At 37.5% G+C, this 14,131-nt stretch overlaps 1 protein-coding gene across 6 annotated transcripts in view; it reads left to right on the plus strand.

Annotated features, from left to right (window-relative positions):
- Window positions 1–9,689: 9,689 nt before the first annotated feature.
- SS18 (SS18 subunit of BAF chromatin remodeling complex) overlaps window positions 9,690–14,131 on the plus strand; it is a 97,125-nt gene continuing 92,683 nt past the window's right edge. The window contains exons 1-2 of one of the 6 annotated variants that reach the window (XM_032309647.1): window positions 9,690–9,889; window positions 12,823–12,899. In XM_032309647.1, coding sequence (XP_032165538.1) covers window positions 12,823–12,899 — 77 coding nt within the window. In that variant the 5' untranslated portion in view covers window positions 9,690–9,889. Of the gene's footprint in view, window positions 9,890–10,176; window positions 10,398–12,822; window positions 12,900–14,131 lie in introns of those variants that run through there. The other 5 variants (XM_032309653.1, XM_032309654.1, XM_032309650.1 and 2 more) reach the window with 5 other exon arrangements.

Below are 14,131 nucleotides of genomic sequence, written 5' to 3' on the forward strand. Positions count from 1 at the left end.
CCAAATGTAGGTATAGTTAGAGTACCAGACAATAAGAGGTTAAAAAAAAATAGGGCAGAAACAACATATAAAGATACTTTGTTTAGAAATTTTCAAACTGGCAAAAGAATCAAAGAGCAGATTTAAGAAAAACTATTAATAGCAAAAAGGATTAAATAAAAGAAATTCCCACTTAGTAAAATTACAGTAAATCCAATGTAAACCAAAGACATTGAGAAAAGTCTTAAAACTCTCTAAAGAGAAAGATAGGTATATTATCAAAAGAAAGATAATAAGGCTGTCATCTGACTTTAGTAGTAATATGGAATTCTACCTTCAACATGCTAAAATATATGCAAATCTGGTATGATAATCTGTTTCTAGTGAAAATAGCTTTTAAATTTGAAGGCAGAATTAAAGTGTTTTTCACACAAAACCATAAAAGATTAGTTACCAGCAAACACTCATGGAAGGAAATATTAAAAATTGTTCTTCAGATAGAAGCAAATTATCACAGGTGGAAATTTGGAGATGGAGGGAAAAAAAAGACCATCAAGGGTAAACATATGCATAAGCTCAAATAAATATTAACTGAACAAAACAATCCCTATGAGATTATAAATATATATAATATTAAAATATTAAGAAAATAACATATAATTTGGATAGAAAAACAAATGAACTTAAAGTGTTCTAACTTCCCTTTATTGTTTCAGAAAGTAGTAAAATTTCAATAAAAAATTTCTAATTTATATTAGACTAATTGATCCAAAATGCATATATAATCTCTGAGGTAAGCACTAAGAGAACCATATAAAAATATATAACCACGTGCTTTATAATACTTTATTATAATGAAATAATAATAAATAACAAAAAGAACACCCAAAAGGAAGAAAAAGGAATATGTAACAGGATGGAAAACAGGAAGCAAATTGTATTTTAGAAGGTTTCAAGATAACTATATTAATACTTAACATTCTCTATAATGAAATAAATATTTCAATTATAAGACAAATCTGGCTGAATAAAAGGAAATGCACCTATATGCTGCTTACATGAGAAACGTTAAACTGAAAGTAAAAGAATGAAAAAGATATCATGTAAACACTAAACAAAAAGAGCTATTATATAGTGTAACAAAGTATAGTTCAAGTCAAGATACATAGGAAGAGATATTGAGGGATATTTTGTAATGATAAAAGGTGTAATTTACTAGGAATACTTAATTCTAAATTTGTACCTAATGCCAACCATATATTTAGGATAAAGTAAAAACTTATAGTAGAAAGAAGAAGAAATAGAGAAACCCACAATTATAGTCAGAGATTGTAACACAATATTCTTGGTAATTGATAAAATAAAGCAGATAAAAAAATTGAAAATAATAGAAAATATTCAAGAAACATAATCTTTGTCTAATATATATATACACACATATCAATACTATGTCTAGCAACTATAGACTGCACATACATTTTGAGCAAACACTGAACACTTATAAAAATAACACTTATGGAGCGCCTGGGTGACTCCGTGGGTTAAAGCCTCTGCCTTCGGCTCAGGTCATGATCCCAGGGTCCTGGGATGGAGCCCCACATCGGGCTCTCTGCTCAGCGGGGAGCCTGCTTCTCCCCCTCTCTCTCTGCCTGCCTCTCTGCCTACTTGTGATCTCTCTCTCTCTGTCAAATAAATAAATAAAATCTTTAAGAAAAAAAACAAAAAACAAAAAACTAAATTTGTACCTAAATTTGTACCTAATGCCAACCATATATTTGTCAAGCCAGTTTTACAAATTTCAAAGACCCCTGAGAATTAAGCCAGAAATCAGTAACAGCAACATTATTAGAAAACACCCATGTATTTGAAAATTTAGAAATATATTTCTAAATAACATGGGTCAAAGAAGAATCTACAATGGAAATTATAAAATGTTTTCAATGGAATCATATTAATATGATTATTAATATGAAATATAAAATATGAAGATACATGCATTTTAAATAAATGTTATAAATATAAATAAAATATATAAAATATAAATACATAAATTTAAATATATTAAAATATAATAAATATAATGTGATGCTGCAAAAGCAGTGCCTAGGGGGGAAATTATAGCATTAATATATACATTATAAGAGGAGAAAGACTAAGAATCATTACCTAGGCATCAAAGTTAAGATGTTACTTTAAGGGACACCTGGGTGGCTCAGTTGGTTAAGCAGCTGCCTTCGGCTCAGGTCATGATCCCAGCGTCCTGGGATCGAGTCCCACATCGGGCTCCTTGCTCCGCAGGGAGCCTGCTTCTCCCTCTGACTCTGCCTGCCACTCTGTCTGCCTGTGCTCACTCTCGCTCACTGTCTCTCTGACAAATAAATAAATAAAATCTTTAAAAAAAAAAAAAAAAAAAAAAAAAAAAAAAAAAAAAAAAAAAAAAAAAAGATGTTACTTTAAAAAACAGCTTATTAAACCCAGGGCAAGTAGAAGTAAGGAAATATAAAGATAAGAATAGAAATCAATAAAATATAAAATATATAGTAGGGAATGTAAAGAAAGGCTAAAAGTTGACAAATGGTTGGCAGAAGTAATCAAGAAAAAAGAAAGAGGACCTTATTAAAGATTGTAATGACATTAAAAAGTTATGAGTAACTTCATGCCAGTAAGTTGGAAAATTTAGAATAAAAGGGCAGATTCTTAGAAAACATTGTAAAACTAATGAAAGAAAAAAGAAATATCTCAATGGTCCCAAATCTGTTAGTAAATTAAATCCATAAACAAAACATTGTCACAAGGAAGACCCTTGGCCCAGGGGTATTGCTGGTGAATCCTATGGAACATTTAAGAAGGAAATAACACCAATCTTACACAAAGTTGTCACAGAAATAGAAAAGAGACTGCTTCCATACTTGTATTATGAAAGAGGGTAACTTTTTTTTTTTAATGCCCAATGTGGGGCTCAAACTCATGACCTGGAGATCAAGAGTCTCATGCCCCGCTGATAGCCAGCCAGATACCCCATGAAGCAGCATAATCTTAAGAGCAAAACCTGAGGATACTATAAGAAAGTGAAATTATAGGCTGTTGTCACTCATGAACATGTATACAAAGATCCTGAGTAAAATACTAATAAATAGAAACTAGCAGTATATAAAAAATACACATTATATGTATATCACAACAGGGTTGAGTTATTCTAGGAAGCAATCAGTGTAATTTAGCACATTAACAGAATAAAGCAGGAGTTATCAAACTATTGCTCAGGAACCAAATATGGCCTGCTTTTTTTAGTTTTACTAGAAAACAGCTATGCCTATCTTTTTATATTATTGCCTTCTCATTAAAATTACAGAGTTGTGTAATTGTGAGGGAATCCAGATGGCCTGCAAAACCTGAAATACTGTCTGGTCCTTTATAGAAAAAGTTTGTTGACTCATGAAATAGAGGGGAAAAAAACCTATTTCAGTAAATGCAGGAAAGCATTTAATAAAATCCACTGTCTCATGCAATTTTATTGACCCATAATCTAGGGATTGAAAGGAATTTCCTTAATCTGCTAAGGGGCTCTACAAGAAACCTCCAGAAAACATCATACTTGATGGTTAAATATTGGAACTTTTTTTCATTTTGAGATCAGCACATACCTGAGAGTACCTGCTTTCTTCATTTCTATTTAACTTTGTATTGGAGTTCTTTTTAAGTAGCATATGGGAAGAAAAAAGAAACCTTACTGGAAAGGAAGAAATGAAGATCACATTATTTTTAGATGACCTAATTGTGTATATAATAAAGAGTCCAAAATAAATGATAAATTGCTGGTATTAGTAAGTGAATTTAAGGAGGTCGACAGACATTTGATATAAAATCAGCTGTACTTCTGTAAACCAAAAACAGATAATTAGAAATGAAATAAAAAAGATATCATGTATGTAGTATAGGAAATACATATAGACTTCTATACAGAAAAACCTAAAATATTATTGGAAGAACCTAAAGAAGATCTAAGTAAGGGGAGGTATGTATCATATTCCTGAATTGGCAAACTCAAATTGATCTAGATATTCACTGCAATATCAATAAGAATGCTAACATTTTTTTCCTTAGGAAGTACTTTAATTAATATTTAAATTTTGTATAGTAGGATGAATTTTTACCAATGTATACACCTATGTAGTTATGACCACAATAAAAATATGGAATATTGTCATCATTACAGAACGTTACTTTGTGCTTCTTTGTAGTAATCATATCCTTCATTCTCATCCCTAGTCAACTGTTGACCTACTTTTTCACTATACATTGATTTTTCCTTATTTAGATTTTTAAATATATGGAACCAACAGTACTTTCTTGTGTGACTTTTTCTGTGCAACCTAATGTTTTTGAGATTCGTCCATTTTGTTTCATATATTAATAGTTCAGTCCTTTTTATTCTTGAGTAGTATTCTGTTGTATAAATGTATCATAATTTATCCATTCACTTCTGTGGACTATTTGGGTTGTTTCTAACTTAACGCTATTTTTTAAAGATTTTTATTTATTTACTTAGAGTAGAGAGAGAGAGCGAGGGAGCATGAGCAAGTGGGGAGGCAGGGGGAAAGAGAGAGAGAGAATCTCAAGCAGACTCTGTGCTGAGTGCAGAGCCTCATTTGGGGCGGGATCCCATAACCCTGAAATCATGCCCTGAGCTGAAATCGAGAGTTGGATGCTCAACTGACTGAGTTACCCGGACATCCCTAACTTAACCCTATTTTTATCAAAGGTGCTATGAATACTAGTGTATGAGTCTTTGTGTGGGTAATACGTTTTCATTTCTTTTGGGTAAGTAATAAATACCCAAGTGTGCAATTGCTGGTTGATACGATAAGTGCATGTTTAACTTTACAATAATCACTAGTTGCTTTTCAGAGTGGTTGTATCATTTGTACTCCTGCTAGCAGTATACGAATGTTCCTAGTTGTTGCACTTAACTTTCCAAAATGTGAAGATGTCATCCTTTTTAATTCTGGCTTTTTTAGTGGGTATTTGATGGTTTCTCAGTGTGGCTTTACTTTACATTTCCGTGATGATTAATGATGGAGAGCAACTTATCATGTATTTATTGGCCCCTTGTATGTCATCATTCTAAAAATGTCTCTAAGTCTTTTGTCCAGTTTGTTAGTAGTGTTTTCTTATTGAGTAGTAAGCGTTCTTTATATATTCTAGACAAAAATTCTTTGTTTTAATGTTCATAAATTCATGTCTTTTCTCCCAGATTATGGCTTCTCTTTTCATTTTCTTATGATATCTTTGAAGAGCAGAATTTTTATTTTTAATGAAAATTTATCAGATTTTTCTTTTATGCTTCTAGCCTTTTGTGTCATAGCTAAGAAATATATGCTTCACTCAGGGTCATGAAGAGTCTCTACTATTTGTGTTTTTTTGCAGAAGTTTTATAGTTTTGCTTTTAAAATTTAGGTCTGTAATCTATTTCAAATTACCTATTGTATATACGTGAGGAAAAGGTCAAAGATAACTTTTAAAAACATGGATAACTAGCTGTTCCAAAACAATTCATTCTCCCACTGAAGTATCGTGGCATCTGTATTAGTTTCCTAGGGCAGCCATAATTACCACTAATGTGGTGGCTTAAAATAACAGAAATTTATTAGCTCACAATTCTGGAGGCCAGAAGGCTAAAATCATGATGTCTGCAGACTGCACCATAATATTATGCTATTATTTTTCTTTTAAAGAAAATATATAATAAATATGATTGCTAGGTTACTTTAATATAAGAACAACAGTTTGTAAGGTACTGAAGACCTTACCAGTATTTCAATGCATATTGCCCAAGATTCAACCATAAATGTTAGATGGGAAAAAACATTGTATTAGTTTTCTATTGCTGTTCTAATAAATTATGACCAATAATGGCTTAAAACAACAAATTTATTATCTTCAAGAGTTAGAAGTCAGACATCTAAAATGGACCCCTTCTGGGCTATAATTTAAGTGTTAGCCTGCTGGGTTCCTTCTGGAGGCTCTAGGGGAGAATCTGCTTGCTTTATCCATCTTCCACAGGCTGCCCACATTCCTTGGCTCATGACCCCCTTTTATCTTCAAAGATAAAACTTGACGGCCAGTCAAGGTTTTCTCAAGACACCATCTTACTGATTTTTTAACTCTGTAATTTCACTGTTCCCTAGGTAAGGATATTTATAAATTACAGTGGGCTCACTCAGATAAGCCAGGATAATTTCTTTAAGTTCAGCTAGTTAATCACTTCAATTTTGACACTTAATTCCATTTAGTTATTTAACCTATCATATTTACAGGTTCTGAGGATTGGGAGGTGGTCATCTCTGTGAGGATGAAATTATTCTGCCTATCACACCCATTCATAAGAAAATTAACAATTCATAGGGAAAGTAGTATAGTTGACCCTTGAACAATGCAGGGATTAGGAATGCTGACCCCACATGCAGTTGAAAGTCAATGTATAACTTTTAACTTCCCAGAAATTTAACTAATAGCCTACTTTTAACCAGAAGTATCTTACTAATAGCATAAAAAGTTGATTAAAACATGTTATATGTATTATATAGTGTATTCTGTAGGCTAGAGAAGAAAATGTTAAGAAAATCCTTAAGAAAAAAAAATACATTTTCTTCTTTTTTTTAAGTTAACATATGATGTTGGGAGAAAATACAATACATATATAATAACATATAATGTTTGGAGAAAATACATTTAGAGTACTGTATTGTGTCCAAAAAGTCTGCATATATGTGGACTTATGCAGTTCAAAGCCACATTGTTCAAGGGATATTATAATCCTCTCTAAAACTGTGAAGTCGTTCAAGAGCAGTTATTCTTTTACTACAACATAGTAACCACATATCATATAGAAGGTCAGAGAACATCCTAGGTAGGGAAAAATCCCATTTGATTTCTGTTTTAGGCTGAAAAAACTTTTTTAAAAAAGATTTATTTATTTATTTGACAGAGAGAGAGAGAGAGAGAGAGAGAGAATACAAGCAGGCAAGCAGGAGGAGCAGCAGAGGGAGAGGGAGAAGCAAGCTTCCTGCTCAGCCTCCCATGCAGGGCTCTGAGCCCAATTATGAGCAGACAGGCTTGGTCTATGCTTCCGCATGTATTCAAAGAGTTTATGGCAGCACAGAGACTTTAAATATCAGCAAATTTGATAAAATGGGTATTCAATTAATTACAAAACAGTATGTATTAGAGAAATGCTTATATAAACGTAATCTCAATTATCTATACATGTGTGATATAATTTTGTGAATTAAGATAATTTTTAATGCCGTGATTATAGTTTTACTACATATTGAGCATATTCCTGGAGCACTTCACTTTATTAGTTTGGTGAAATACATTTAAGAAACACAAATTCATGTAATACAAATAAAAAAACTAAAACACTTGAAAAATAAAAAATGGACGATTTTCTTACTTTTTGTTAAATGTGTCTGCATTCTTCATTAGTTTGAATAATCAAGAATGAATTGTTCATGCAGATTATTTTACTTATTGTAAACCACTGTATAGGGGGGCCTAGGTGGCTTAGCCCATTAACCAGCTGCCTTCAGCTTAGGTCAAAATCCTGGGGTCCTGGGATTGAGCCCTGCATCTGACTCCTTGCTTAGCGGGAAGCTTGCTTCTCCTTCTCCCTCTCCCCCTGCTTGTGTTTCCTCTCTTGCTGTCTCTATCAAATTAATAAGTAAAATCTTAAAAAAATAAAAAACCACTGTATATGTTCTATTAGGATTATTCTAAAAAACCTTTTGCCTTGTTATTATATGACCTCAATTCCTTCTTTACATGTCTCCATCTTTATTCCGTTTTCTCCTTAACTAAATACTGGGTACTCTTCATTCTTTTTCTCCCAAATCTGCTACCACTCAGTCTATACTTTGGGATTCCTCTCTCCCCAAAACTAATGGTCAAACAAGACAGAAAGGAAACTTGAGAGTAACATAGGGTTCCTTTAAAGTTTCTTTTCTTACAGAGATCATTTGATTTCTGGCTTGATCTTTAATGCCCTCCAATTGATGTCATGTGATGGACACAGAAAATAACGGTATTTTTATGGCACACATGCCATCACAGAAAAGGCTGAGGTTATTCATGCCTAGTGCCCTAGGCCCCAATCTTCTACTCTGAAGGAAAGAACACCTTGGGCTGACCTGTTACTTATCTTCAGTTAATTTCTTTTCCTGTTGTTGGGAAGCTATAATTTAAACAAAGAAGGTACTTATCTTTTGGTACCTACTTGGAATAGAAGTCTGCTTTGCACTTTTTTTTTGTTTTAAACTGGAATATAGAAACTCAGACAACTATTCCCACTGGTTCATGTTGTTAAGATTTCAGTGCTATCTTCCAAGCAGACACAATTGGGTAGGATCATGCTTCATTTTTCCAACTGAAATATTCCTCTTAACAGTTAAGGTACCATTTAAAAAAAAAGATTTTTGTTTTAAGTTACCTCTGCTCCCAATGTGGGCTGAAACTCACAACCCCTGAGATTGAGTCACATGATCTACCCATTGAGACAGCCAGGTGCCCCAAGGTGCTTTTGTGTAAACATCAAGACATGATGGTGACAGTCAGGTGTTGGACATAGTGTGTTAATGGTGGACAAGACTTGGTAGGCCCCCCCCCACCCCCCAAGGCTTAGGGTAGTGAAACACAAGAACTCTAAGAAAAACTATTATTAGTAGGAGTATGAATTCTCTTTCTTTATTCTTAGGATAGCTTAAGTCTTTCCATCCTTTAGATGTCAGTTAACAGAGAAGGCTTCCCACTCTTACTCATGTGATTGCCCATCATTTTCTCATTCCTTATTAGCATCTAATCGTTTTAGACGTTTACGTATTTACATATTTGTTTGTTTCTAATCTGTCAGCCCTATCAGAATATAAACTCCATGAGAGCTGGTTACATTCTCACCTTATTCACAGTTGTATCCTAGGTGTCTTGCATAAAGACAAGCAGACTAGCACACAAAATGCAGCCACATTTGCTTAATAAATGAAACTTATGACCTCTTGCAAAGAGCATGTATTTGAAACAAAAATTTTTCAATGTGCATTTTTATCTTATTTTTTCCAGTTTTATATATAAGCGAAGTGATTGATTTTTGAGTCTCATTACTGTTGGGTCATATTTTACATAAACGTTTCCTTTGTGTTACATGGATGTCCAAATTTAGAGAATAATAATTATTACAACCCCGACAACCTCCCCCACCCCCCCACACACATTACCCACATTTGCCGGTGTTTCTGGCATAATTCGAGAGTTTTGGATTTTTGTTTTTTTTTTTCTTTCCTCACACTGATTTGAAGCCTGGCAGCTCTGACCTAATTTGCAAGGCATTAAATGTATAATTGTTTAAGTGTGGAAGTGCACGATCTCAAAACTTAACCCGAAAGATCCACGTCGGACGATATCGACGCGCATTTCTGCCAAGGTTTTGTCCCAAGAGTAGAACGACTCTCCAAAGTCTCTCTAGCCAAGTTGGCGGACTGCCCTGAGTACTGGACACAGCCTTCCTTTCTCGATTTGGGGGTCAGGCTTACTTTCCAACTGTTAAAGCACGCCTGTGTGTGCGTGCGAGACTTGTGAACCATGAGGTGCGCCTTTGGGGCGTAGCCGAGCAGTTCAAACCAGCGAATCCGCGTTCATCTACACCTTCCACCTCCGCTCATCTCGGCAGATGCTCCACGGGTTTGCACGAACTCGCGGGTCCTGACCCTCCTTCCCTCTCCGCGGTGTCCGGACAACCCAGGGCGGCCACTTCTTCCCGGGGGCGGGGGGTGAGGATGAAGTTGGAAAAACTGAACCAGAGCCACAGCCGAGCGCCAAAACGCACTTGGAGGGAGTCTTCAGCGCGCAGGAGAAGGAGGCAAGTTGCACCCGCGCGCAAGGGGCGGGCCGGCTCGGGCCGCTCGCATTTCCTGTGACAGGGTCTGCCCCAGCCTCTCCTTCTCCCTCGGCGGCGGGACCATTTCCTGAATCGCTGAAGCGGAGGGAGGACTGGGGCGCGGCTCTACCACTAGCTCAAACGGGAGGGGGGCCGAAGCAGGAAAGGAGGAAGGACGAGAGGTGTGCCAAGAACAGGGCAATGCTGCCAGGGCTGTGGTTCCCGGTAACGCGCCCAAAGAAGACTTCTGTGGGCCAGAGGAACTCCTGGAGGCCAGGCCGGCCGGCTCGTCGTCGGGCGCCGGAGCATCCCCCCTCCCCGCATTCCCGAGGTGGTTCGGCCCGAGAGGCCGGCGTCTCTCCCCCAGTTTGCCGTTCACCCGGAGCGCTCGGGACTTGCCCGTAGTGGTGACGGCGGCAACATGTCTGTGGCGTTCGCAGCCCCGAGGCAGCGAGGCAAGGGGGAGATCACTCCCGCTGCGATTCAGAAGGTGAAGCCTCGCGGGGTCGGGGATGCCAGGCGCATCCTGCCCTTGGGAGCGCACGGGGGGCCAGCCCGGGAGTCGGCTGGGCCGGGGGCGGAGGCGGGCCTGCAGGGAGGCGGTCGTGTGTGGGAACCCGAGCCGCGGGCTCAGCCTGAGTGGGTGGTGGAAGGCGGCGAACCGGTTCTCCCACGGAGTCCTGCGCGCGTTTGGGCTCTTTCCTACAGGCACAAAAGCCCAAGTAACCGCCGCCGGATTTCTCTAGGGATGGGGCGGCGCTCGGGCGGCGGGGCGCGTGCGCCCGGCCGTAGCGGCCGCGCGGGGAAGGGCTGTTTGTCGGAGCCGGCGCCCCCCGCGGCCCCGCGCGTCTCTCCGGAGTTACTTTGGCGTCGCCCCGCCCAGCGCGCCGCGGCTGCTTCGTGCACACCCGACCTCGGGTCGCGGGAGGCCGAGGGGAAGTCGAAGCGCGGGTCGCCACCCTCCGCCGCGCTGCGCACTTCGGCCGACTTGGGGAGCTCCCGGGAGAACTTGGGGGGACGTTGCAAGAGCCCGAAGGGCGGGCGGAGGAGGGCCGTGTGGACTTAGGGGCTACCCTCGGAGTTCCTTCTCCCTTCCGGATTCACCCCCTCTCCGTGTACATCTGCAGCGAGTACTCCTCGAGCGCCTGCTCTGGGTGCTGAGGCTCAGTGGTGAGCCATGGTCCCTGCCTTCATGGAACTTGGAGTCTCGGGGCGGAGACAATCTGATAATCGTGACCTATTACAGAAGTCGTGATAAATACACGGGGAGGTGCGTCCCTTTTAGAGGGTAGTGCTGCCTCTGTCGCTGCTGTGTTACTGCCAGTTGGGGACACAGAGCTTCTTTATTGTCCGCTATCCCTTGTTGCCTGTGAGCAAGGCAGTCGTCTGAATTTTAGTCAGCCAGACTTTGAAAAGTTACTTGCTAAATTGAGCAGTTTACCTTAAATATTTCGGTCATGTTGTATACACTGGGATGAGGATGAAAACTGAAGAAAAGCCAACTTTTCCGTACCACTCAGGACACTATTGTATGTCCAGCGGATTATGTTAATGGGTTTCTGTTTACTGTCAGGTTCTTTCTAGTGTGGCATTTGACATTTGCCCAACTGTTGCTTTATTTTTTGCATAAACCCGCTTGTCAGTGCCTCGAAATGCACTGCGTTCACGTAGTACATTGAGCTGAGTCTGCAGCCTGGCAAACAGCTCCAAGTACATACACGGAAGACGCGTTTCTGGAGGGATTCACTTTTTATTTTTATTTTTGGACTGTAGAAGAGTTCTGTGGTTGGTTGGTTGGTTTCCAAAAAGTTTTTCCTACGGAGATACGTTGTGAAATCATTAGATTGGACTAATGGATTTTTAAAGTTTTTTTTTTTTTTTTTTTTTGCATCCTATGATTCTATTTAGGAAATAACTGTACTTTTTGGAAAAGGATGTCAGTATATATATTTTTTCCTAGCAAGTGAAGACTGTGATTCATAGGTAGGAAGAAAGTCACAATTTAGGTTAAATGGATTTTGTTTTTAAAAGAGCAACGTTAGCTAAATTATTATTGTATTATACTTAATAGAATGATTAGACTGATTATTGTATTATACTTTATTAACTATTGGAAGGGTGAGGCACATTCAGGAGGAACATCTACTTCTGTCCTTTAACCTTAAGATAAATCTGAGCCCCTGAAATCCCAAGTGATTTGCGCAGGATTGGGAAGCTGGCACTCAAACTAACTGACCTTTTCATTGCTACATCAGTACTCTTTACTCAATACCGCCTTGCTTAAATGAGTTATTTAACCCTTAAAGCCAGTATTGCTCTGAATTGCTTTAAGATGATAGAGTGATAAACTGATAAGCTTTTTGTTTTTAAACTTTTGGAACAACTTAATTATAAGGTAAGTTCATAAAGTCTGCAACAAATAATACATGATTAGAAATTATTATGTTTGATTATACTGTATTTGAAGAATCACAGAACCATACTGTGTAACACTTGGAAACTAGCCATCCATCTCCTCAAGCTTCATGGCCTACATTTTCATGTGTTCATTGTGGGTAAAGACAAAATTTTTCTTTACTACCGCAAAGCATAAGAATGATGCAGTCAGCTCGGACCCTTACCTCTTAATTTTAACAGACTAAAGCTTCTATTACAAGTAGTAGAGGTAATAAAATGTTTGAATACAAAAGAAACCCCTCCTGGGCTGCAGGAATAATAATATTCAGAGGGAGAATAACTGGAATAGAGTTACTTGAAAATTGTTGATACCATTCCAGAGGTGTAGATCTAAGACTTAAAAGACCAGAATAGATTCAATTTCTATATGAATAAACATTTCTAGAAATCTGAAGGATTTTTAAAAATTTTATGTGATGCACTAGATTTATAATAAACTTTTTCTAATTTTATTTCAGATGTTGGATGAAAATAACCATCTTATTCAGTGTATAATGGACTATCAGAATAAAGGGAAGACCTCAGAGTGTTCTCAGTAAGAATGATATGAAAAAATTTTTTGTATTCATTTTTCCGTGTTAATTTTTTCTTTTCTTTTTAAAAACAGCTTTAATGAGATATAATTCACATACTGTGCAATTCACCCTTTTTAAAGTGTACAATTCAAAGCTTTTGGTATATTCATAGAGTTGTGTTATCATCACTTCAGTCCATTTTAGAACATTTTCATCATCTCTAAAAGAATCCTGTACCCATTAGCAATAACTTTCCATTCCCACCTCCTAATTCCTCACTCCCTAACAACCTCTAATTTGCTTTCTGTCTGAGTAGATTGGCCTGTTGCGGACAATTCATGTAAATGACTTCATATAATCTGTGGTCTTTTTTGACTGAGTTCTTTTCCTTAGCATAATATTTTCCGAGGTTCATCAATATGAAGCATATATCAGTACTTCCTCTCTATTGCCAAATAATTTTTCAGTGTTTTATTTATACCATGTTTTATTCATCCATCAATAATGGACATTTGGGTTTTCATTTCTTGACTGTTACGAATACTTCTGTGAAGAGTAGTGTATAATTTTTTGTGTGACTTTTCCTGATTTTTGTAAAAAAAAAATGTGTTCTATGGGCTGCAGTGGATGTCTTTTTTTTTTTTTTCTTTGATACTTATTCTGCATTGTAAAATAATGACTTCAAATTTCTGTGTAGTCTGATTTGTGGAAGAGTTAGATCGTCACATATGTAGGATATTTAATTACATCCATATATGTGGTTGAGAAAGCAAAGCTTGTATCTAACAGAGTGTTGGTTATCATTCATAAGAACCAAATTTGTGATTTTAAAGTGATATGTCAGAAGTAAATGCTATCCTTAATAGAATTAGGTGTAGTAGAACAAGTTCAATATTTTATCAGAAGTCTCTAGGATAGGGCACCTGATGGCTCAGTTGGTTAAGGGATTGCCTTTGGCTTGGGTCATGATCCCAGGGTCCTGGGATCGGGCCTCGAATTGGGCTCTCTGCTCAGCAGGGAGTCTGCTTCTCCCTTTCCCCCTCCCCTTGCTTGTGCTCTCTGTCTTTCTCCCTCTCTTGCTCTCTGGGTGTCAAATTAAAAAAAAAAAAAAAAAAAGTCTGTAGCACTGTCCAGTAGAAATATATTGCAAGCCACATACATAATTTTACATTTGTTGATAAACACATTAAACAGGAACAGGAGAAATTAATATTAATAATATATTTTATTTAAGCCATTATTTCCAAAATAA

Source organism: Mustela erminea, chromosome 13 (genome assembly GCF_009829155.1).
Source record: "Mustela erminea isolate mMusErm1 chromosome 13, mMusErm1.Pri, whole genome shotgun sequence".
Taxonomy (NCBI): Eukaryota; Metazoa; Chordata; class Mammalia; order Carnivora; family Mustelidae; genus Mustela; species Mustela erminea.